A 24,097-nucleotide genomic window follows, 5' to 3' on the forward strand; every position below is an offset into this window, starting at 1 on the left:
GTCCGGGAAGGAGGTGTTTAAGATAGAAGTGCTAATGAATGGAAGAAAACATTTTGTTGAAAAGAGATACAGCGAATTTCATGCTTTACACAAAAAGCTTAAGAAATGTATAAAAACTCCAGAAATCCCTTCTAAACATGTTAGGAACTGGGTCCCCAAAGTCTTGGAACAGCGACGACAAGGCTTGGAAACATACTTACAGGCTGTCATTTTAGAAAATGAAGAACTTCCCAAACTGTTTCTTGATTTCCTAAATGTGCGACACTTGCCCTCTCTACCAAAGGCAGAAAGTTGTGGATCTTTTGATGAAACAGAGTCTGAAGAGTCAAGCAAACTGTCCCACCAGCCTGTGCTGCTGTTCCTCAGGGATCCATATGTCTTGCCTGCAGCCAGCGATTTTCCAAATGTGGTTATTGAAGGAGTCCTCCATGGGATATTTTACCCTCATCTACAGCCCAGGTAGAAATCCTACATGGCTAAAAGAAGCAGAAGCAAGTTTCGAAGTCACAGTCAAGGAAATCAATACCTACCAATTTAACCTAAACGCTATGATATATAACAGCTCTAGCTAGTGGTAAAGTGCACAGTCCCAGCTTAATTCAGGGCAGGGACATTTCCATTAGAATGGTGCTCTTAAAAATAGAAACTGAACCAGGGCGGTGGTCAGGCTAAGGCCAAGTGTTTAAGAAGTAGAGTGTAGCTGCCAGCGTAGAAACCCATGAAAAGGAGGCCACAGGAGATTCCTGGGAGCACTGGGTGTAGCAAAACAAAGCCACTCTCTGCTTCAGTCGCACCATTTGCTAATTGAAAATCATATCCTGAATCATACTGAGACTGATGAACTTTGGTAGCTTTTTTGTTCAGATCTTATGACACACTACTCTTCTCACCATGAGATTTTCTCAGCCAGTGACAGTACATTCTGAAATGCTGGCACCAGGAGACGGCCACAGACACACACCGCTAAATGTGAAGATGGAACTAAACTGGAAATTAAATTATACTGACAATATTATGGCATTTTTAAGATCATGGCATTTTAATTTACATTAGAGTGGAGTTGCATCATACTCAGGGGTTAGCTTCCAAGGTCAGTACATAGGTAAAATGGGCTATTAGGATGATCCTTGAAAGCCCTTTAGAAGGGTGCCATGTTGGAAACCTGTACATCCACAACAAGTAGCTTTTCCTCCTATGTTGGAAAAAAAGACTGTTTCTTTGTTTGAAGACCAAGTGAAGTTGTTGGTGTTTGTTTAGGGGCCATTTTGTTAAAAAAAAAAAAAAAAAAAAAAAAAGGCACATAACTTTTAACACTAGAATCAGCCCTGCAAGATGCTTGCCCCGCTAGTGGCAGATGTGAACTGACAAGGAGTGAAGCGCCCACCCAGCGGATGGACAGCGCCCACCTGGGTTTACTCAAGGGTGTGCATTCATCGTAGGTGGGATCACCACAGGATTTCATGTTATTTTCCTTACGGCTTCCTTTTCACTGACCTCATTTGTTGAGTTAATGTAAGTTAAATGTGTTTATGATATAACTCCACTGTACATCATACTTTGAGTAGTAAAGGATAAAAGCATATATACTACCTATATGTATGTGCTGTATGTGGGCATTTCATTGAGATCTAATTAATAGCTAGCCTATTTATGGTTATTCGTTTTAATAAGTTCTGTGGGAGCAAGGTATTTAAAATCAAAACTAATAACTACATCATGGTTTTTGATTAGGATCTAAATATTCAGGTTTTAAGCCTGCTGCAAACTTTTAAAGATATTATGATAGATTCTGTACTACATGTGGGAAACAAGCAAGAACTAAATAATCAAATGTTGTCAACCAAAAGTAATAGTTGGGTATTGGAGATTTTTTAAAAATGTTTTTATGTTATTAGCTATTTGGAGTTAAATAAAAACAGAACAAGGAAACATTTGAAAAAAAAAAAAGAGCATGAAAGAAAGGCTCAGAAACAAAAGCATGTTGGAATAATAAGCAGAAGGAGGCATTTACTTGCAAAGAAATGTGAGGAAGTCAGTCTTCAAAAGAACTGCCCAAAAAATTAAAAAAATAGAACTTTTTAAAACAAACAATATTATGAAGACTATAGGGTTTATATTAATCTCTTCATGGCAGAAAACAGCAATTTTATCATGGTTATTGTATTCAGAAAGTTCATGACATATCTTCAGACAATAAACAGCATTGTAAAGTCAAGGATAAAGTGATTTTCATTAAGGAGTTAGCAACTCTCAGGAAATGCTCAAGGTTTTATTCATTTGGAGGACTGCAGGTAGACAGAGAGACCCTTTTATTGTTTCTTTATGTCAGAGTGCAGAGGTTTTTTTTCTCTGTTTCTTCAGCAGTGCGACATGATGAACGGGCTGACAATGGTGTCAGGCCCAGATGTCACTTTGGTTTTTACACTTCATCTTGCGGTCATGTTTCCTTCTCTACAGGACATGTTTGTCTACCTACATTTGCTGAACAATGTTCCTAATCAGTACTATTGATTTTACATTTTAATTTGATCCATTTTATTTGCACAGATCTAAGAAGTGTTGATTAATATTTAATGACCTCCTAGTATTTTTTTGATGAAACAATAAACTAAGGCTCACAAATTTACGTCTATCTATAGATTTATAAAGCCCTTGTGGTTTAAATTTACTTTTACATGTTTAACAGCTCAGTTTAGAGCAGACCAAACCAGTCCGTTCACCTCTACCTGATTTCATCTGCAGTATTTATAATGCAAATGTATCCTTTTTAATAAAAGATATCCAATGTCTCGGTGTCCCTGCTCTGCCAAGAAAGGACATTCTTTCTTACCTCCAAGCCTGAGATTGCATAGTCCATAGAGCAAGCACCAGATTGGTTTCCTAGAAGGATGTTATAGGCATCGCTTCTGCGTGAAAAACATAGAAATTATTCTTATTACTGGATTTGTCTTGTCTAATTAAATTGAATTTGTAGCACAGCTATAAATTTTTTATTAAAAAATTGATTCTTCCTGGCTGGGCAAGGTGGCTCATGCCTGTAATCCCAGCATTTTGAAAGGCTGAGGCCGGCAGATCATCTGAGGTCAGGAGTTTAAGACCAGCCTGGCCAACATGGTGAAACCCCGTCTCTATAAAAATACAAATATTAGCCTAGCATGATGGTGGGTGCCTGTAATCCCAGCTACCTGGGAGGCTGAGGTGGGAGAAGTGCTTGGGCCCAAGATTGAGAGGTTGCAGTGAGTTGAGATCACGCCATTGCACTCCAGCCTGGGCAACAGAGCAAGACTCCATCTCAAAAAAAAAAAAAAATTCTAATTAGTAATATATTCAGGTAGAAGGAGGACAAATTCTTATTGAACCAATACAAATAACTACATAGTCACAAAAGGTAAATGTTTTTATTAAAGAAACTTTGTGCAAGATTTAACCAATATTGCTAATTAAGGGTATGTTAATAGACAAAACCAAATATTGTATGTCACAATTCGTTACAAAATAATTATTTGTATGTTTTTCTTGGCAACTTATTAGCTTTGTTTTTATATTAAGAATTTCTGCAAGGTATTTTTTTCCTCAACACTAAGAATTCAGAGTGTTTTATTTAGTTTTTACAAATTTAATAATTTGTAAATTTAATTGGAGATTAAAGGTAGATTAAGAAGAAAGAAAATGGGTTTCTCTCATGTTCATTAAAGTAGAAAATTAAACTAACCTCAATTAAATTGCCTTACTGAGGCCCTTTAATCCTAAATAACAACCTCTTGTCGTGCTGGTCTTGAGTTAAGCAGTCTACTTTCATGAATTCATCCGCTTCTATATTGTGAGTGTCTTGGAAATCCTGACTCATTTACTTCGTATAGTTGGAATATTGTCTGTGGGGACAAGGTCAGCCTATTCTTGGAGGCCTATATCCATGAGTCAATTTCCTGTGGTATCAATAGTATCAACAGTGTCTGCTACCGTTATTACTGGAGCTCTTTTGATATTTCTTCCAGATGACTCAAATTCTGATTGGCGCTTTGTAGAGAGGCTTTTAGGTATGCTTAAAGGGAAAGGAGGGCTGGGCACAGTGGCTCATGTCTGTAATCCCAACACTTTAGGAGGCTGAGGCAGGCAGATCACTTGAGGTCCGGAGTTTGAGACCAGCCTGGCCAACATGGTGAAACCCTGTGTCTACTGAAAATAGAAAAATTAGCCATGCGTGGTGGCGGGCGCCTGAATATAGCTACTCGGGAGGCTGAGGTAGGAGGACAGCTTGAACCCGAGAGGTAGAGTTTGCAGTGAGCTGAGGTCATACCACTGCACTCCAGCCTGGGCAACAGAGCGAGATTCCATCTAAAAAAAAAAAAAAAAAAAAGCAGCGGGGATAGGGGGAGGAGATGTTGCTAATAATAAAACTGTAAAGTTTGGTTAATTTTTTGCCATAGCAAACAACATCACAATGGGGGACAGTGGCATTCTCTGTTGAGGTGTAATACATACTCATCTAATGAAATTTTAATCAGTGATTACCATAAAAGACAGAACACATGAAGAACAATTAGTGCATCCCGATACCTCTCCAGGGCCTTTAATTTTCCCCACAAAGTAGATATTATTATTTGTCACCAACTGATAAGTTTACTTTTTTTAATCAGTTGGTTGACATTTATTGCACCAGTCTTTGTACATGAACATAAATATGCCTCAATCCAACCTGAGAAGTGCACAATTATTGTAACATAGCCACAGTAATCACACATAATTATTGCATTTAATTAATTTAAGATGATTTTATTGCTATTTTCTCAGAATATGGCCTTGAAAAACACAGCAGCTTCCACTATATTGAGCATAGTTTTGAGCAAAATAAATATCTGGAGAATGCAAAACATTACCTTTATTTCTAATATATCTTCATGTTAAGAGCTAGGAGGAGGATCTCTGGAGTTTCCCAGCAGCCATCTGAGAAACCCAGAGATACTGTATTCATAAATAACATCTCAGTAGTTTTACTATTTTGGATTTGAGGGTTAAATTTGGGGAATATGGTATCAAAAACAGTGTCACAGGTGGGGGCTGCAGATGTGAAGGGCCTGCTATCAATCAGGTGACCCTGGAGGGACTACCCACTCCCTGTGTCAGTCCAGGATCCCAGCTGTAGTGGGTTCCTCTCTGCTACAGCACATGTTTCTAAAGGGCAAGAATCTGGGCTCCCAATAACTGACCTCTGTCTCCTCCATCCTAGCTTGTCATGGTAGACCTGAACCACCCTCCCATTGAATTTGGGCCCTTGTGGCTCATAGCCACAAGGGAAATTGGGAGCTCACATGTGAAAGGCAGAATTAAGTTAATGCACCTTCTTCCAAAGTCTTAAGTTTGTTTGTAGCCCAGGTGCCCCTGTTTCCAGCAGGAGTATTAGCAGTACCAGGCAGCCACTCCCCAGAGTTTGTGTTTCTGAGCTTTCTCATCATCAATTAATTGGAAATTTCAGGAACTGTCCCTGCCTTACAATGCCTGCTCTGATCTACAGGTCTTTTGGAGACAGACAGCAGGTGATGGGGCATGCCAAAGAGATAAAAATGTCTTCTGATAATCAGGGGTCAGCAGATGAGTATGAAAGCTAATTATCCCCACTACTCAGGGAATTTAGAGGCTTCCCCTTTTGTCTTTGTAGGAATAGCAGACTTTCTGACTGTAATGTCCAAAGTTCTTTACAAGTTGAAGTACAGAAGAGATCAGAAAATGTCTTACGCACATGAGAGTTGTTATCCAAAGATTTGTCATAGGAGCAGCGACTCTAGGTGTTCTCTATTCTATTTAGAAGAATTACATTAGATTTTGATTCCTCAATGTGGCCAAGAAATAGAGCTACTTGCTGGGAGCAAGAAAGACAACATGACTTCTGGAAACTATTTATTATGAAAAATGAATTTTCATTATGTAGCAAATTACACTGCAGAAGTATTACAAAGAATTCTCATAGACATGGTATATTAAATCTCAAATCAATAATCATACATAGTCAATTAAAAATATCTTTGTTGATATCTTTCAGAACCTGGGAAATAATTTTCTGACTTTCAAATTTTTTAGTTTCTATTCAATGGCAGAAAATCCATATTGTGCCAAACCAGTCTGAAAATTAGTAGTTGATTATATGCTGGACACAGAAAAATTTTCTATAACCTGTTAAATGCAACACTCCATTCATTGCTTAATTCTCCCCAAATAGCATAAGGTAATTAAGGCTTTTGTAAACTTTTTTCTTTTTTTAGAACAGCCTACAGCGACAGAGGAGAATGGTTATATTGTTAATTAAAGCTGGTTCATCACTCATGTGGTAAACCTGACTCACATGGAAACTTAACTATTTTATCACAAAGATAAATGTTTATCATTTAAATATGTATGTATTCATTTTTATACTTCTTGAAAGGATTTCTAGGAGTACAAAGTAAACTACTCTAAATCTCTTTTCTCCCAGATGGCAATATTGTTGTGGGTGAGAAACAATTGAGTCCAGGAGAGCTATATCTAATCCGGTAGGACACTGTGGAGAATACAAGTGTTAAATTTTGGCTAAAAAACTAATATATGGCCAGGAGTGGTGGCTCACGCCTGTAATCCCAACACTTCGGGAGGCCGAGGAGGGTGGATCACCTGAGGTCAGGAGTTCGAGACCAGCCTGGCCAACATGGTGAAATCCCATTTCTACTAAAAATACAAAAATTAGCCAGGCATGGTGGCAGGCGCCTGTAATCCCAGCTACTCAGGAGGCTGAGGCAGGAGAATCACTGGAACCCGGGAGGCAGAGGCTGCAGTGAGCCAAGATGGCACCATTGCACTCCAGCCTGAGGGACAAGAGCAAGACTTTGTCTCAAAAAAAAAAAGGCTAATATACGGAGATTGATTTATCATTTTATCAAAAATGTAACCCAAATACTAATATGACTTTTTTGAGACCATCCATTTAACAAATTGGACTAAAAGACTCAAAAGTTCTTTTATGTTTTATGCCCAAACTAATTAACATTGAGTAAAGTTAGTCCAAAAATTATAAACATTTTATTGCTCATTTAAACTCATTATTTGCAGCTATTATAAGCTATAGCAAACGAAGTTTACTTCCCTCAGATATTCTACAATTATTGTATGCCCTTAAATTTGTATTTTAAAATTCAGTTTTATATTCTAGCAAAACTCTACAATTTGCCTTTTAGACAAAATTACTCTCTTTGCCTTGATAAGCAAAAACACATTAATTATATTGCATGCACTTTTCTAAATACTCAAACTGACTTAATTTCTTAAAGTAGTATAAAAGAACATGTGCATTAATCAGAACTAAGGGTACTTTTACATACTGTTCATTCTCCTACTTGATAGCCACTCTATAATGTGTAAAAATATGCAGCAAGGATATGTTAAAAATTTTATGAGACTTATCCAAAGATTTTTCACTAATTATCTCAATGAAATATTAGCCAAGTTCATAAAGCTAACTAGTATGTTAAAATTCACTTTAAACTGACACACTGCAGAGAATTTATACTAAAATATAAAAATTTACATGAAAATTGTGTTACATATGAAATTTGAATTTTTTACCAGGTAGGGTAGGTGTGGTTTTACCTATACAGTATAATTATTTGTAGCCCTATCTCAAGTTACAGGAACAAATGTTTTAAAAAATACTAGTTTAATAATTCAATTCAGTTGAGCCATAAATCCAGTAGGGGGCATCTAGAAAGCTCTGGTAAGTTAAAATATTTTATAAACCAGAAAAATATGCTAACATTAATTCTAAGATTGTGATAAAATCAGAGAAAAAACATAACTAATTTAAACCAAAATTATCAAACCATATACATTTATCCAAGGATTTCCCATGATTAAAAATATTACTGAACTTTATTTCAATCAAATTTTTAAAACGCTTCAATTTTGTTCTGAAGCACTGAAGTCCTTTGCGTTATGCCATTCTCTTACCCGCCTGCCTTCCCTTGCTTCTCACCTTCTGACATAGCAACAAAGTCCATTAATTCACCTCAGAACTAAACCTCTCTATAGATTTTTTCTTCTGAGCTGCAGTTCAGCAAGTTACCTGTGCTAGTATACATAAGCCAAGGAAAACAGAAGCTCCATTAAACTTAAGAAATTGTTTAACCTAATTCATTAATTTTCTCCAGAGATAGGAAAACGTATAATAATTTGTTCAGAAGATATTTACATACATACAACAAGAAGTCATTATCAAATTCGGAGCCAGTGATGATTTTCTCCCTGCTTTATTATAGACTTTCATATGCTATTTATTTATAGTCCTTATCCAGTCAGATTATAGATTATGGTAGAGACGTAATTTTTGAGGTTGAGTAATACTTTACTGTTGATGTATAGAATATTCCTCACAACTTATTTTAACTCATTTTTATATTTCTATGAGATTTTCCTTGTTTGGGGTTTTTTGTTTGTTTGAGAAAAGGGCTAGAGAAATTTAAATGCTTGAAAACCTTTAGAGTTTTCAGAAGCACCCAGAACTTCAAAGAAACACAAAGCTATTCTCATTAATGCTTTCTTAAGACAAATAAAGCAAAGCCCTACCAACAGTTAGAGCTCTCCATTTTTCAAGCTATGCAAGACTGTCTCCAATAGTTATGGCTTCAGCAGTGGTTCAACTTGAGTGTGCATCAGAACCACCTGCAAAGCCTAATTAAATGGATTCCTTGGCTCACTTGGCAGTATATGACTCAGTAGGTAAGATTTGAGAATTTGCATATCTAACAAGTTGCCGGGTAATACTGATACCGATGTCTAGGGACTATGAGAATCACTAACCTAGAGTGTTTTAAAAATGACCAATTTCTGTGCCCAATTATCTGCCAAAGTTTCCTAAGAGAAGGAAAACAACAACAACAAACAAACAAACCAAAACAGAGAGAAACTGAGAGAAACAGCCACAACTGGAAACTAGTAACACAAAAACAAACCATTGTAAAGGCTAATTAACTTATTTTCATACCAATGGGGAAAGATTTTTATTTCATTTTGCACCCACAAAAAGCTTTAGGAGTTTTTTCATGTGCCAGAAGGAAGCACATAACCTCCAAATTCACAATCTATTCTTTGCCCGTTTGCTGTAGTTACTCTTTGTACCAAAGGTTCTGAGTCTGGAGTCTCTGCTTCCACTGGTCAGATAGACTGTCTCCTTACATTGTGGTCTCTCACTGAATGTTCTCACCCACTGCTTCCTCACTATGTAATATCTGCCCAAGAAGCTCCCGTCTTCTCATTCTCCCATCCCATATGCTGACATTCTTTCCAGTCCCTGCATTGTTATGAGAGCTGAGTGGGGGAGGGAGCTGAATGTCTGTATTCAGTCCACAACTACGATCTAGGATACTCTGTATTAACCATAAATAATTGATGCAAGTTTCTTCCACTCAGCCATAGCTGAGCCAGATTACCCGCAATGCTATCTCATCCCACCACAGTCTCTACGACTAATTTCTATTATACAAGGTAAGATCAACATTTGAAGTGATTGAGTTTAAACATAAAAAGATGTATTGGCTCCTGCGACTGGGCAGTCTTCAGGGTTAGTTGCTTGAGTGATCAACGATACCATTAAGATTATGATTGGGACATGAAAAAAAGAACTGGCAAATAAGGAGAGAACTTTGACAATAGAAAGGCATTTAATCCCTTGTGTTGTTTTGAGCGCCCTAAAGGAAAAGACAAATTAAAGGCAGATCCTAACAGAACTATTAACAAAGAAGGAAGAGGGTGAATGAGACTCTTGAATCAAAAATTCTTAATTCTTAACTCCACCTGTGAAATCTTACTTAATCTGGTTATACTAAGAATAATCATCACACCATTCTGTCTCACATTCTAGAAGGCTTTGTAGTGGTAGAACTGTAAACAACATATAAACATTTCTGAAATATTTTGGTTGTTTTATCTTCCATAAGCCTCACACAAGCCGTGTGTATGATCATCCATCTTCTGGGCCATTATCTGATTATTGCTGCTATCTCTCGCTTTGGGGAAAGGAGAGTCTCTTTCCTTATCAATAGTATTGGATCAGTTCTTCTAATTTCATGATGACATGAGTGTTCAGGAATGATGGAAGGCAAATGTAACCCTGAGAAAACTTTGTTTAACTACTGCATTTCACAAGTCCATATCCATCCTAGAAGGTCTTCCAGCCTGCTCTCTGCCTTGCTCCCAAGATGGCCACATGTAGGTCTCTTCTTTCCCGTAACCAGAGGGTTATAGATTATATTATCCTTCAAAGTCTGGGATAAACCAATTTCTCACTCTAAAGAGAACAACGTGTTTTGACTTTTCCAACCCTAACCCTAGCCTAAAGTCTACCTTCTAATCCTATCTTATTATAAATGTCCCTGGATTGATCTTTCAAGGGATTTTTGCCTACTGAAAAAATATTACTCTCACTCAAAGAATTGTGGCCTGACAAGAAATCTACAAGAGTCTTGGACACAGAGGCCAAAACATCATAACGTCTGGATTATTCAGGCTAAAGTAATATCACCTGTGGGTTACCCACAGCCCAGTCCTCAGCTTCAGACAATGTCGGAGTCACTAGTGTTCTGTTTTCTTTCCTCTATCATTCCTATTCAAAAATTCTAAAAATTTGGAGTTCCATTTCTCTTAAGAAGACATGAATACATTAGTACAGTAACATATTTATTTCTACTTCCTTGAAATTTTATTGAGAAATCCATCATTTTCCAAACTTTTCTTTCTATTGGTATAAAACAGGGATGAATGGCCATGAGCACTTCATTGCCTCATCTCAGGTGACACTTTTTTGCCCTTTGAAAAGCCTATAATGTACTTTATAATGTAGTTTAACTTTTCCACTTCACCTCATGTAAACAAACTGATTTTCCAACTTATCAATACAGTATGAACATTTCTCCAAGTCAATTAACAAAAAGAGGAAATATCACTTTAAATGAATGCACAGTTTCTCTATATAGAGAAAAATAATATGTGTGCATATATGCATGTGTAAATATATGTATATGACTAAATTCTACAAGTTTTTAAACTATCTTTTTACTGATGGAGACTCATCATGGTTTTTTTCCCTCTGTACTACAAACAAAGTAGCCATAAACATTCTAACATTCTGGAGTATGGTATCCCTTATATGAAATGCTTGGGACCAAAAATATTGTAGATTTTGGATTTTTTCAAATTTTGAAATATTTTCATATCATAACATGATATGTTAGGAATGAGACCCAACCTAAATTTATTTACATTCCCTACATATAGTATACATGTAGCCTGAAGGTAATTTTATGTATTTGTAAAATTTTGTGCAAGAAACAAAATTTTGACTGTCTTTTGGCTGTGACCAGTCATATAATGTCATATGTGAAATTTTTCACCTGTGGCATCATATCAGTGCTCAAAATGTTTCCAATTTTGAAGCATTTCAGATTTCAGATTTTTTAGTTGACCTTGGAACAACATGGGTTTCAACTGTGCAGGTCCGCCTACACTGGTATTTTTTTTTAAAAATAAATATATCAGAAAAAGTTTTGGAGAATTGCAATTGAAAAAACTAGCAGACTAACTGCATAGCCTAGAATATAAAAAAAAATTAAGAAAAAGCTATGTACATCCTGAATGCATAAAGTATATGTATATATTAATCTATTTTATCATTTACTACCATAAAATATACACAAATCTATTATAAAAAGTTAAAACTTATCAAAATGTATGCACACAAACCATACAAGTCACTATTTGCAGTCAAGAGAAACATAAACAAACATAAAGATGCTGTATTAAACCACAACTGCATATAATTAACTATAGCACATACTGTACTACCCAAATAATTACTTTTATTTTATTTTTATAAATGTGCTAGGTACAAGCATACTTTTATTATATGATTGTTTTATTTGGATATACTGATAGTGGTGAAGTCTGAGCTTTTACTGTACTCATCACCCCAATAGTGAACATTGTACCCAATAATAATTTTTCAACCCTCACTCCCCTCCAACCCTGGCATCTTTTGGAATATTCTCCAGCATCTACTTTCCAGTGTATGTACTATTATAATAATTTTGTAGCCACCCCCTGTTGCTACTGTGGTGAGCTCGTGTTGCCAGTATCTGCCATGAGCACTTGGTCTCTTCAGTAAATTCTGTATCTAAGTAAATAGTGTGTTCTCTCACAGTTCTCTTTTCATTGTGCTTAGTGTAATACTATAAATCTTGAATAACACCATGAGACCAATACAAAGTGCCACAAGTGATGCTGGGAGTGCTCCCAAGAAGCAGAGAAAAGTTGTGACATTATGAGAAAAAGTTAGATTGCTTCCTATAGATTGAGTTCTTCAGCTGCCTGCCATTTCAAAATAAATGAATCCAGTGTAAGGTCCCTTAAAAAAAAAGAGAGAAATTCATAAGGCCTCATTTCGTGTCAACAGGCATGAAAACCTTGTCCTTTCTTATCTCATATTCAAAATGCAGCTTTTATGTGGGGTACAGAATTGCTATAAGAAAGACATACCTATAGACTCTTATTTGATTCAAGAAATAGCGAAGTCATTATTTGACAACTTAAAGTAAAAGCAAGGTGAAAGATCTAAAGCTGGAGAATTTAATGGCAGCAAAGGATGATTTGATAATTTTAGAAAGTGGTTTGGTTTTAAAAATGTCAGGATAATGGGAGTAGCAACTTCTGCCAACCAAGAACCAGCAAGTGAATTCTCAAATGCCGTTAAGAAAAACATTGAGGAGAAAGGATATCTGCCTGAATAGGTATTAATGCAGCTGAAAGTGCCCTATTCCGGGGGGAAAAAGAAAAGCCACAAAGGTCATTTATTAGTAAGGAAGAGAAGCAAGCACCAAGATTTAAGGCAGGAAGGGATAGGCTAACTCTACTGCTTTGTGCAAATGTAGTCGGGTTTATGATCAGGGCTGCCCTTAACTATAAAGCTGCTAACCCCTGAGTCTTGAAAGGGAAAAGAGAAACACTAGTTGCCAGTCTTTTGATTGTACAACAAGAAGGCCTGGACTATGAGAATGCTTTTTCTGGATTAGTTCCATCAATGCTTTGTCCCTGAAGTCAGAAGTACCTTGCCAGTAAGGGACTGCTTTTTAAAGTTTTTTGTTGTTGTTGTTTAATTGGAAAATGCCCCCTGGCCACCCAGAACCCCATGAGTTCAACACCAAAGGCACTGAAGCGTTCTCCTTTTCCCCCAAACACATCTCTACTTCAGCCTCTAGATAAGGGAGTCATAAGGACCTTTAAGGCTCTACATATGGCACTCTATGGAAAGGTTTGTCAACATTGCAAAAGAGAAACCCAATAGAGAGAACATCATGGAAGTCTGGAAGGCTTACACCTTTCAAGATGTCATCAGTTGATATAGAAAACCGTGAAACTCAAAACAATAAATTCCTGCTGGACAAAAGTACAATTTGTGTCCAGATGTTGTGCATAACTACAGAATTATGACAAACCCAATTTAGAAAAAACCACGGAAAGAAGTATGGATATGAAGGGAAAAAAAGGTGTGGAGTGAAGGGTTGCAAGATATGGATCTTGGAGGAATTTAAGAGCTAATACACACCACACCAGAGGAATTAACAAAAGATGACTTCATGGAGATGAGTGCTTCCTAACCAGTGCCAGATAATGAGGAAGAAGACATAGGAAAAGCAGTGCCAGAAAACAAATTGGCATTCAACAATCTGGCAAAAGAGCTTTGATTATTCAAGACTACTTTTGACTTCTTTTATGACATAGACCGTTCCATGATACAGGAACTGAAACTAAAGCAAATGGTGGAAGACGGATAGGTACTACACTGAAATGTTTTTAGAGAAATGAAAAAGCAAAATAGACAGAAATAATGATGTATTTTTGTAAAGTTTCACCAAGTGTGCTTGCCTCTTTTGCTTCCCCTTCCATCCCTTCACCCTCTTCCACCTCTGCTACCCTAAGACACAAAGACCAGCTCCTCCTCCTCCTCCTCTGCCTACTCAACATGAAGACAACAATGATGAAGACCTTTAGGATGATCCACTTCCACTTAATGAATGGGTCATATATTTTCTCTTCCTTACAATTTCCTTGATTATAATTTCTTTTCTGTAGCTTAGTTTATTGTAAGAATACAGTATATAATACACATAGCATGCAAAATATGTCTTAAATGTAACGCATGTTATCAGTAAGCCTTCTGGTCAACAATAGGTTATTAGTAGTTTGGGGGGAATCAAAAGTTGTATGCGGATTTTTCACTGTGTGGGAGGCCAGCTCCCCTAACCCTATGTTGTTCAAGGGGCAACAATATTCTTTCTCACTGGCACTTTACTTTCCATAAATTCAAATCCCAAAAGTAGAACTGCAAGTTCAAAAGGATTTTTAAAAAAATAATTACTGTCAGATTACAGAAAGTTTCCAATTTACATTTTCACTACCAATGTACAATGTTGGCGTCCCTGAATCCTTATCAGCAATGAATTTTTAAATATACTATAAGAGATGAAAAAATTTTTTTTAAATTTGGAATTCCCTGATCACTAATGAAGTTAAGCATCAATATTATTCCTTTAATATGCAAATGCTGAAAGTACATTTAACTATAATAGATGTCAAAAATCTGTAAATCAGGCTAGGTGTGGTAGGCACTCACCTGTATTCCCAGCCACTGGGAGACTTAAGTCCAGGAGTTCCAGACTGTAGTATGCAATGATCAAGCCTGTGAATAGCCACTGCACTCCAGCATGGACAACATAGCAAGACCCCATCTTTTTTTTTAAAAAAAGAGTCTATAAGACAAAGGTCCTCATAAATTAAGAGAAGCCAAGACAGTCACTGTGACTGCAGAATATTTTAATTTTTTTAAATTATACTTTAAGTTCTAGGGTACATGTGCACAACGTGCAGGTTTGTTACATATGTATACATGTGCCATGTTGGTGTGCTGCACCCATTAACTCATCTTTTACATTAGGTATATCTCCTAATGCTATCCCTCCCCCAGCCCCCCACCACAGAGCAGGCCCCAGTGTGTGATGTTCCCTTTCCTGTATCCATGTGTTCTCATTGTTCAATTCCCACCTGTGAGTGAGAACATGCGGTGTTTGGTTTTTTGTCCTTGTGATAGTTTGCTGAGAATGATGGTTTCCAGCTTCATCCATGTCCCTACAAAGGACATGAACTCATCCTTTTTTATGGCTGCATAGTATTCCATGGTGTATATGTGCCACATTTTCTTAATCCAGTCTATCATTGATGGACATTTGGGTTGGTTCCAAGTCTTTGCTATTGTGAATAGTGCCGCAATAAACATACGTGTGCGTGTGTCTTTATAGCAGCATGATTTATAATCCTTTGGGTATATACCCAGTAATGGGATGGCTAGGTCAAATGGTATTTCTAGTTCTAGATCCTTGAGGAATCACCACACTGTCTTCCACAATGATTTAACCAGTTTACAGTCCCACCAACAGTGTGAAAGTGTTCCTATTTCTCCACATCCTCTCCAGCACCTGTTGTTTCCTGACTTTTTAATGATCGCCATTCTAACTGGTGTGAGATGGTATCTCATTGTGGTTTTGATTTGCATTTCTCTGATGGCCAGTGATGATGAGCATTTTTTCATGTGTCTGTTGGCTGCATAAATGTCTTCTTTTGAGAAGTGTCTGTTCATACACTTCTCCCACTTGTTGATGGGGTTGTTTGTTTTTTCTTGTAAATTTGTTTGAGTTCATTGTAGATTCTGGATATTAGCCCTTTGTCAGATGAGTAGATTGCAAAAATGTTCTCCCATTCTGTAGGCTACCTGTTCACTCTGATGGTAGTTTCTTTTGCTGTGTAGGAGCTCTTTAGTTTAATTAGATCCCATTTGTCAATTTTGGCTTTTATTGCCATTCCTTTCAGTGTTTTAGACATGAAGTCCTTGCCATGCCTGTGTCCTGAATGGTATTGCCTAGGTTTTCTTCTAGGGTTTTTATGGTTTTAGGTCTAACATATAAGTCTTTAATCCATCTTGAATTAATTTTTGTATAAGGTGTAAGGAAGGGACCCAGTTTCAGCTTTCTACATATGGCTAGCCAGTTTTCCCAGCACCATTTATTAAACAGGGAATCCTTTCCCCATTTCTTGCTTTTGTCAGGTTTGTCAAAGGTCAGATGGTTGTAGATGTGTGGTGTTATTTCTGAGGGCTCTGTTCTGTTCCATTGGTCTATATCTCTGTTTTGGTACAAGTACCATGCTGTTTTGGTTACTGTAGCCTCATAGTCTAGTTTGAAGTCAGGTAGCGTGATGCCTCCAGCTTTGTTCTTTTCACTCAGGATTGACTTGGCAATGCGGGCTCTTTTTTGTTTCCGTATGAACTTTAAAGTAGTTTTTTTCCAATTCTGTAAAGAAAGTCATTGGTAGCTTGATGGGGATGGCATTGAATCTATAAATTACCTTGGGCAGTATGGCCATTTTCATGATATTGATTCTTCCTATCCATGAGCATGGAATGTTCTTCCATTTGTTTGTGTCCTCTTTTATTTCCTTGAGCAGTGGTTTGTAGTTCTCCTTGAATAGGTCCTTCACATCCCTTGTAAGTTGGGTTCCTAGGTATTATTTCAAATATTATTGTAAAACAATGAGATATTGAAACATACATTGGAGGAAACTCTTCTTCATTCTTAAATCCTTTCAGCACAGAGACAATCAACTGACTGTCTGGGTACTACCTGACCACTATTGGAGTCTCTTTCATCTGCCTGAGTCTGTGCAACAATATGAAATTATAATTTTACTATGCACCTAAACTTTCCTCAATATATTGAATTCTTACAGAATTTGAAGAGTCAAATTTTGTAAATCCAGTTACCTTTTTCCACTACTCTAGGCCTCATATACTATCTGGCCTAAGGGTTAAAGGTCCACAATTGAATAAGCCAAACTTGTTAATTTGAGGGTAAAGCATGTCAAGAAATCTGGCCTTAATGTCCAATGAACTTATGTCATATTAAGTAGCTGGATAGAAACATGCATTCCAAAGTGGATACTGTTTATCAGGCTCAGTGCTCTATTCTTGACAGTAAATCCCAGAATAGGGTGGATGCTTTAATTTTGTATTAAATAGTATTAGGTGTAATATCAAAACCACTAAGGGAACACTAATGATGAGAATAGGAACACTAGCTGTGGAGCTGGCAATTTTCTATAGAAATCCTACCTCTTTCAATTGCCTGTTTAGTGGGCAAGTGTTTCAGTTCCTATAATATCTAAATTGGAGAAAATCACCCCACCTACTTCTTCTGGTGTTATGATAATTATGAGGGATAACATCTTTTTAAGTGTTTAACACAATTCCTCACACATAGAAAGCAATAATAAACATTGGCTAGCATTGTAAGGATGGATTATTGTCTTCTAATGTGTTTTCATACATTTTCTTTCTGGGATCTTGAGTGAAACATGTGGATCTAGAACAAGAACAAAATGATGTTACCTTGATGATCTCTATGTAGGGTCACACTCAAGGCATCTTAGAATATTTTGCTGGCCAACAAAAGACACCTCCTGTTCTAACTGGGCATTGTCCTTTTCTTTAAACTATGCAGACAAACAATATTATAAAGTGAGAACATCCGCATAAAAAACCTAAACATAAATCTTAATAGTGAGTTCATGAAAATTCTTACTGACGAAATGGCAATGTCACAGACTGACTGTTTATGTCCCCCCAAATTTGTATATTGAAATCCTAACCCCCAAGCTACTCGTGTTAGGAGATAGAGCCTTGGGGAGGTGATTAGGTCATGAGGACAAGATTCTCATGAATGGGATTTGTGCCCTTATAAAAGAGATCCCAGAGAGCTCATTGGCCCCTTCCAAAGTATGGGGATACAGCAGGAAGTTGCCATCTATGAGCCAGAAGGGTGAACCTCACCCCAGATGCTGAATCTGCCTTGATATTGGACTTCCCAGCCTGCACAACTGTAAGAAATTTCTGTTGTTTATAAGTTACTCAGCTTGTGGTATTTTGTTACAGCAGCCTACACAGACTAAGACAAGTAGCATTTTGAGGATTAAAATTTCTTCATACATGAATAGAGTATGCCCTGTTAAACCATATTCTCAGCTAACCCCATTTACTCACTGTTCCTCTTTATTTTAGTTTCACATTTTTGCTATTTATCTCTGTAATTTTATTCATTCTTCACAATTTGCCATTCTTATACTTCGAATCATGTTATCAGTTTATAATACCTCCATCAAATGATAGTCTGCATTTGTTTATCCTTGGCTGATTCAAAACACTTGGCATAATTTCCTTAAAGGAAATCATCTTCATCCCACCTCACAACACTGTATTATTTTCAATTAATTTCCAATAAACTCTTAATTGTCCATGCTCTGTCAGAGTTGGCAGAGTTAATCCCTGTTTAAGCTAATAGGTTCAACTTCTTCAACAAACAAATCTTTCATGAAAGCTGCTGACAAGCCAGAGTATTAATTAAATCTAGTTTCATTGCTTCTCACTTTCCTTGATCTTTCTCTCTTGTTCTTTGGGAAACAGTCACAGAGTTCTGGCACTAATAAATACTATAAAAAGTAGGAAATACAGTCTAAAGAAGCAGAATATTCTGTTTAAAGTCGATGTGGTGCTTTTTGTGCACCAAGCATTGGCTCAAAAGCCTGAAAATTAGGCAGCAATACTTCCTAAGCTCATCTTCAATCATAAGGCAGAAAAGCCAAACATATCTGAAAATATAATATCACTGGTACATTATACCAGCACTAAGAATAAGAAAACCCTGGAAAGTGGCTCGAGTACAGTATTTTTCTATTGGAATTAATTTTTCAAAATGGAAAGGACTTCATTGTTATTTTTATTATAAAATTAGTATATGTTTATTATTAAAAATAAGTACAAAAATATCTAAAAGAAAAAGGGAAAAATTACCAGCAGTTCCACATTCCAGATATCATCACTGTTAGCATTTAGGATACAAATATCCAAACACTTTTTCTATCAATACATTTAATTTTTAAATTTGACCATTACGCAATGTACACATGCACTAAAGCACCACACTGTACCCCATAAACATGTGCAATTATTATGTCAATTAAAAACAAAATAAAAGCATTTTACAAAAAATCATGTTATTTTTAATAACTTGTTTTTCTAATTTTATACACCATAAAATAAATGTCTTTACATGGCATTTATTTTATGATAATAACTAATTTATTCATTTAAACAGCAAGCTACATTTCATTCTACAGATATACTATATAATATTTACTCCGATCTCTGGATGAGAATTTAGGTTGCCTGTAAATATTGTATCACAAACATTATAAGAATAATCTCTGTAAAGGTTTTCTTCCTGTATTATTATTTGGGTAGAAAAATTACTAGAAATAGAATAACTGGGTCAAAGATTAAAGACAATTTAAATTTCAATATATAGAATCAAATTATTCTCCAAAATATTGTACTCTACAGTATTTGAATTTTGAATTTTTTCTCCATTTTCACTACTGACAATAACTTTAATCTTTGTCGATAAATGAGACAAAAAAGACAAATAATGCAATATTATACAAGGGAGATTAATAGGTAGAAAAAGAAATGCAATGGCCAGGAGTAACAGAAGATGTTCAACATCAATCCAATCAAATTAATGAGTCTTTAAAATGCAGTAGCAGTCAATGTTAGCAAGAGTGTAGGTATTAGACATTCTCATAGGAATATAAACTAGGGCCATGTTTTAGGATCATATTAGATCGCAGCAATTAAAAAATGTTAAATTCATATGTTCTATAGCAACTTCTCAGGTTGGAATTTATCACATGGAGAATCTTGTAAAATACATAAACCAAGATATGTTATTAATGTTATTGGTAGCCTATTGTTTAAATAAAAAATATATTTATACAATACAGTTGTTAAAAGTTAAGAATATCTTGAAGGTAAATTATTAAACAAAAATAGAAAGCCTAGGCCAGGCAAGACTTCATCTCATGCTTATAATCCCAACACTTTTGGAGACTGAGGCGGGAGGATTGCTTGAGCCCAGGAGTTTGAGACCAACCTGGGCAACACAGTGAGACCTCATCTCTAGAAAAAAAAAAATACAAAGCCTAGTTCTGAACATCCTTTTGTGTAACACTAAAAGATAAAATTTTATTTTCTAACTTGTTTAAGATCTATATTCTATACGGGGGATGTGTATTAAGGTCATTTTTAAAAAGATACTCAAGAAATTGTCAACAGTGATTATCTTAAGGAGAGATTCTAGATGTCTGGGGGTAAGAGACTAGAGGAAAGAGAATTTTATATTTCATTTTTGCCTTTATTTAATTTTTTGATTTTCTTACTGGGTGCATGAATTATATTTTTATGTCAGCATGTTTTATCAGATAAATAAAATTATGAGCTATTTCTGTTTTCTCTCATTTATGTTTAAATAAAGGAAAATGAGATATGTCTTTTTAAATTAGATAATCTTGAGTCCATGATTATTATGAAAGCCCTCTGTTATCTTTTTACTTCCTTTCACAATGACTATTTATGTTGTGGAATCATTAATTTCTCAAGACAAATGTCTTAGAAGGTAGATACAAAAAAATGGTATACATTTTTTGATTCAAGCTAATTTCATGTTATGAACAAAATTACGTAATGTCATTTCTAAGACCTTTCTGTGATCTATCAATCCACTAGGTTAAAGAGCAGAAATCACTTCCAAAACAAATCCTTTTGCAGTCAGCAAAATGAAGCAATTATATGAATAAGTTTTTCCACTTGGCCTATTTTTCTACCCATGGTTATTAATCAGTCTCACTGACTACATTTTCCGTTTTACATCCCCTTTCAGGCACTACTGTAGACAGCCAGGAGTGAGAGGAATTGGGCAGAAGACTCCTGATCTTAACACCTCCAAGCTGGGGAGAGGAGATGCAGTCAGAGACACGTCGCACTTTCCCCCAAAGCCGCCCCTTCCCCTGCACCTACATTGGGAAAATCCAGGCCCAGCTTGAATTTTTCATTCAGCCACTGGCTTCTGTCATAATCAGGAGCTGTGGTGGGGAAGATGAAGTGAAAACAAACCTCCCCAGAGCCCAGCTCTCCTTCCCGGGGACCCTCCCAAGGAGCCAGTGGCAAGACCCCTGAGACAGGTGGATCTAGAATCTGACCACTCAGTCCCACATCCCAGGATTCAGAGAAAAAGAATTCCAGTGAGGGCTCTGGACCCCACACAGCTAAGGCTTCCAGGGTTTAGGCAAGCCCTGAGGGACACCCATCATAATTACCCAGACGGGGGCCCAGCATCCCGCCCCAGCATTCTGCCTTGCAAGGAGCTCCCTCACCAGGGCTCAGGGAAGGGACAGCCTGCAGTTCCAGCAAGGGAGGCCTGCAGAGTCAGCCACAGGTGGCCACTATCGGTTGCTTGGTGCCAACTTAGTGTGAGGGGGCAGGGCCCAGACTCGAGGGTGCCATTACCGTCCCCCATCGTGTACTTTTTTTCCTCGTAGCTTGAGTCTGTGTATTCCAGGAGCAGGCGGATGGAATGGGCCAGCTGGGAGAGATGGCCCACAGCTCGGGTCAGAGATGGAGGGTCCCTGACTTTGTGACGACTCTGCACAAGGGGAGCCCCATCTCCTCCTCTCGTTCGTGCCTCACCCGCCCCCACCCCGCACGCCCAGCCACACGCACAGACAGCGGCAAGCACAGACCCCGCTGTCAGGGACAGCCCTGAAGAGGAACCGTCCCTAGAGCCCGTCCTGCAGCTGCTCCACACTTCCCCGCCCCCACGCACCCCCGTCCCACCGCCCAGCGGACCCTCGCTCACCCCGCGGATGTTCCAGTACCCCAGTGTCATGGGCATGGTGCTGGTTGCTGTGGATTCTGCAGACAGGCCTCAGCGGGGCGGGGCTCAGCCTTTGTGAGAGGCCCAGAGAGGGTAGAGGGGAAGCCTTGCTGCGACCCCGCCCCACGGCCCGCCCTGCCCCCGAAACGGGCCAATCTGGAGGCCCGGAGCGCGCTCATGGGGCTAGGAGTAGGATCTCCTCCCACCTCCCAGCCCCGTGGGTTTCAGGAGAGAGATCAGGACGCCCAGAAGCCCAGGGCGGAGGAGAACTGGTTGAGTCCAGGGGTTCAAGACTGAACTGAGCTATGATCGCGCCGCTGCGCTCTAGGTTAGGCAAGAAAGAAAGGCTCTCTCTAAAACAGAGAGATTCTGAATAAAGTAATAATAGCCTAATAAAGAAAAATAACACAAAAGAACATTTGGTGCTCAGGGATTCACTGGATAAGTTTTCAAAACTTTTCAATGTATGATAGAGATTGTTATAAACTGCGGACATACGTGGCATGACAGCCCTAACGTGGGAAGGACAACACAGGCAAGGATGATTATAACTCACTGTCACTTATCAGCCTAAATCCAAACGTCAGGAATACCGCCTCAGAGAAAAGAAAATGATGTTTTTGTCATAAGTGGTGCTGTGCTCCTAGGGAGCTTGCTAGGTGGGAAGAGAGACAGAAAGGTGGGGAGCAGGGGCTGGTGGACTTGGGGAGGGAGGAGAAAGCCCATGTGGAAACGTTAGAATCTGGGGTAATCAGAGGTCTTTGTATTCATTCATTTTGCAAATTTCTCAAACTCTCATGTTAAATCAAAATAAAAAGTTAAAAAAAAAAAAACTACGAGGACAGACATATACAAATATCATTAACTGAAATAAATGTTCCATCAAAAAGGACTTAACTATGTGAGTTATATTATGATTTCTATTATTATTATTACTATTTTAATATTAGTATCCATCCAGCACACCACTGGTCTTCAAGTGGAGGTAACTTTGCCCCTCAGGGGACATGTAGGTCTGTCTGGAGACTTGGTTAATTGTCACCACTGGGAAGCGCCCATGGCATCTAGTGGGTAGAGTTTGCGTAGGATGCTGAACACCCTGCAATGCTCAGGACAGTGCCCCACAACAAACAATTTTGCCCTCCAAAATGACAGTACTGCTGAGGTGAAGAAACCCTAGTCTAAAACCCAGTCAACGTGGTGAAATCCCGACTCTACTAAAAATGCAAAAAAATTAGCCAGGCCTGGTGGCGGGTGCCTGTAATCCCAGCTACTCAGGAAGCTGAGGCAGGAGAATCGCTTAAACCGGGGAGGCGGAGGTTGTAGTGAGCTGAGGTTGCACCACTGCACTCCAGCCTGAGCGACAGAGTAAGACTCCGTCTCAAAAAAAAGAAAAAGAAACCCAGGAATGGGTCAAAAGTTGCAGTGGGAGAAACAAGGTCCTCAAAATTCTGGTGGCAGGAAGCAGGCCAAAGGACCCACTTCCCTGGACACCAGCTGGCAGAAGGGAGGACCTAGAGACAATCTCAGCTGGCATAGTCCCTGCAGGCATCAAGCTGCACATCAGGAATGAGAGAAGGAGAATTGGGCAGGGAAATGGTCTACCAGGTGGACAGGCTGGGCAGCCTTGATCTTCCAGGGTACAGGGTAGGGAGTATGGGACTCTCTCTGCCAGTCAGACAGCAGGCCTCCCCTGTAGCTCTGAGCACATTATTCCAGAGACAGGCAGCCTGAGCCCAGCACCAGAGTGGGTAATTCCTCTAGAGCTGCTGGGGCAAGGCTAGGCAGGATGAACTGAACTTATTTTTTAAAAGTATCTACCCAGCCTGGGAAGCATGGTGAAACATTGTCTACCAAATATACGAAAATTAGCTGGCCATGGTGGCCCTTTACCTGTGGTCCCAGCTACTTGAGAGGCTGAGGTGGGAGGATCATTGGAGCCTGAGAAGTCGAGGCTGCAATGAGCCGTGATCACACCACTGCACTCCAGCCTGGGTGACAGAATGAGACCCTGTCTCAAAAAAAAGTAATAACAAGTCAAATTTAAAAAGAAGGTATCTACCTGACTATCGTGTGTAGAAAGGTCCCAAAAGTCACTGCCAATTTGCAATGACTTGACTGGACTCTTCCCGCATTTAACACCCCCATTAGGGGTGGCCAAAAGTCGAATATATAATAAGCACCTGATGACTGCCACAGACATGGATATGAGTGAT

The 24,097-nt window shown here is 38.2% G+C and overlaps 1 protein-coding gene and 1 long non-coding RNA gene across 4 annotated transcripts in view; both read right to left on the reverse strand.

The window, feature by feature from the left end:
* The window catches only part of GSTM2 (glutathione S-transferase mu 2), a 295,697-nt gene extending 273,700 nt beyond the window's left edge, over positions 1-21,997 (reverse strand). Inside the window, exons 1-3 of one of the 2 annotated variants that reach the window (XR_010154493.1) lie at positions 21,864-21,997; positions 21,515-21,590; positions 21,026-21,090 (exon numbers count right to left, since the gene is read on the reverse strand). Coding sequence is in view for 1 of the 2 variants with exons in the window: in NM_001367584.1 (NP_001354513.1) it covers positions 21,026-21,090; positions 21,515-21,590; positions 21,864-21,899 (177 nt within the window). In the remaining variant the exon portion in view is untranslated. The remainder of the gene's footprint in view (positions 1-21,025; positions 21,091-21,514; positions 21,591-21,863) is intronic. The other variant, NM_001367584.1, reaches the window with a different exon arrangement.
* LOC134810641 (uncharacterized) lies at positions 40-14,798 on the reverse strand. Of its 2 annotated transcripts, none has more exons than XR_010159110.1 (3): positions 14,684-14,798; positions 2,831-2,906; positions 40-476 (listed from the first exon to the last, which is right to left on the reverse strand). It is a non-coding gene; the product is annotated as an uncharacterized LOC134810641 (long non-coding RNA). The 2 variants fall into 2 exon arrangements; XR_010159111.1 differs by lacking the exon at positions 14,684-14,798 and adding an exon at positions 3,713-3,800.
* Positions 21,998-24,097: the final 2,100 nt, after the last annotated feature.

This window comes from Pan troglodytes, chromosome 1 (genome assembly GCF_028858775.2).
Source record: "Pan troglodytes isolate AG18354 chromosome 1, NHGRI_mPanTro3-v2.0_pri, whole genome shotgun sequence".
NCBI classification, from domain to species: domain Eukaryota; kingdom Metazoa; phylum Chordata; class Mammalia; order Primates; family Hominidae; genus Pan; species Pan troglodytes.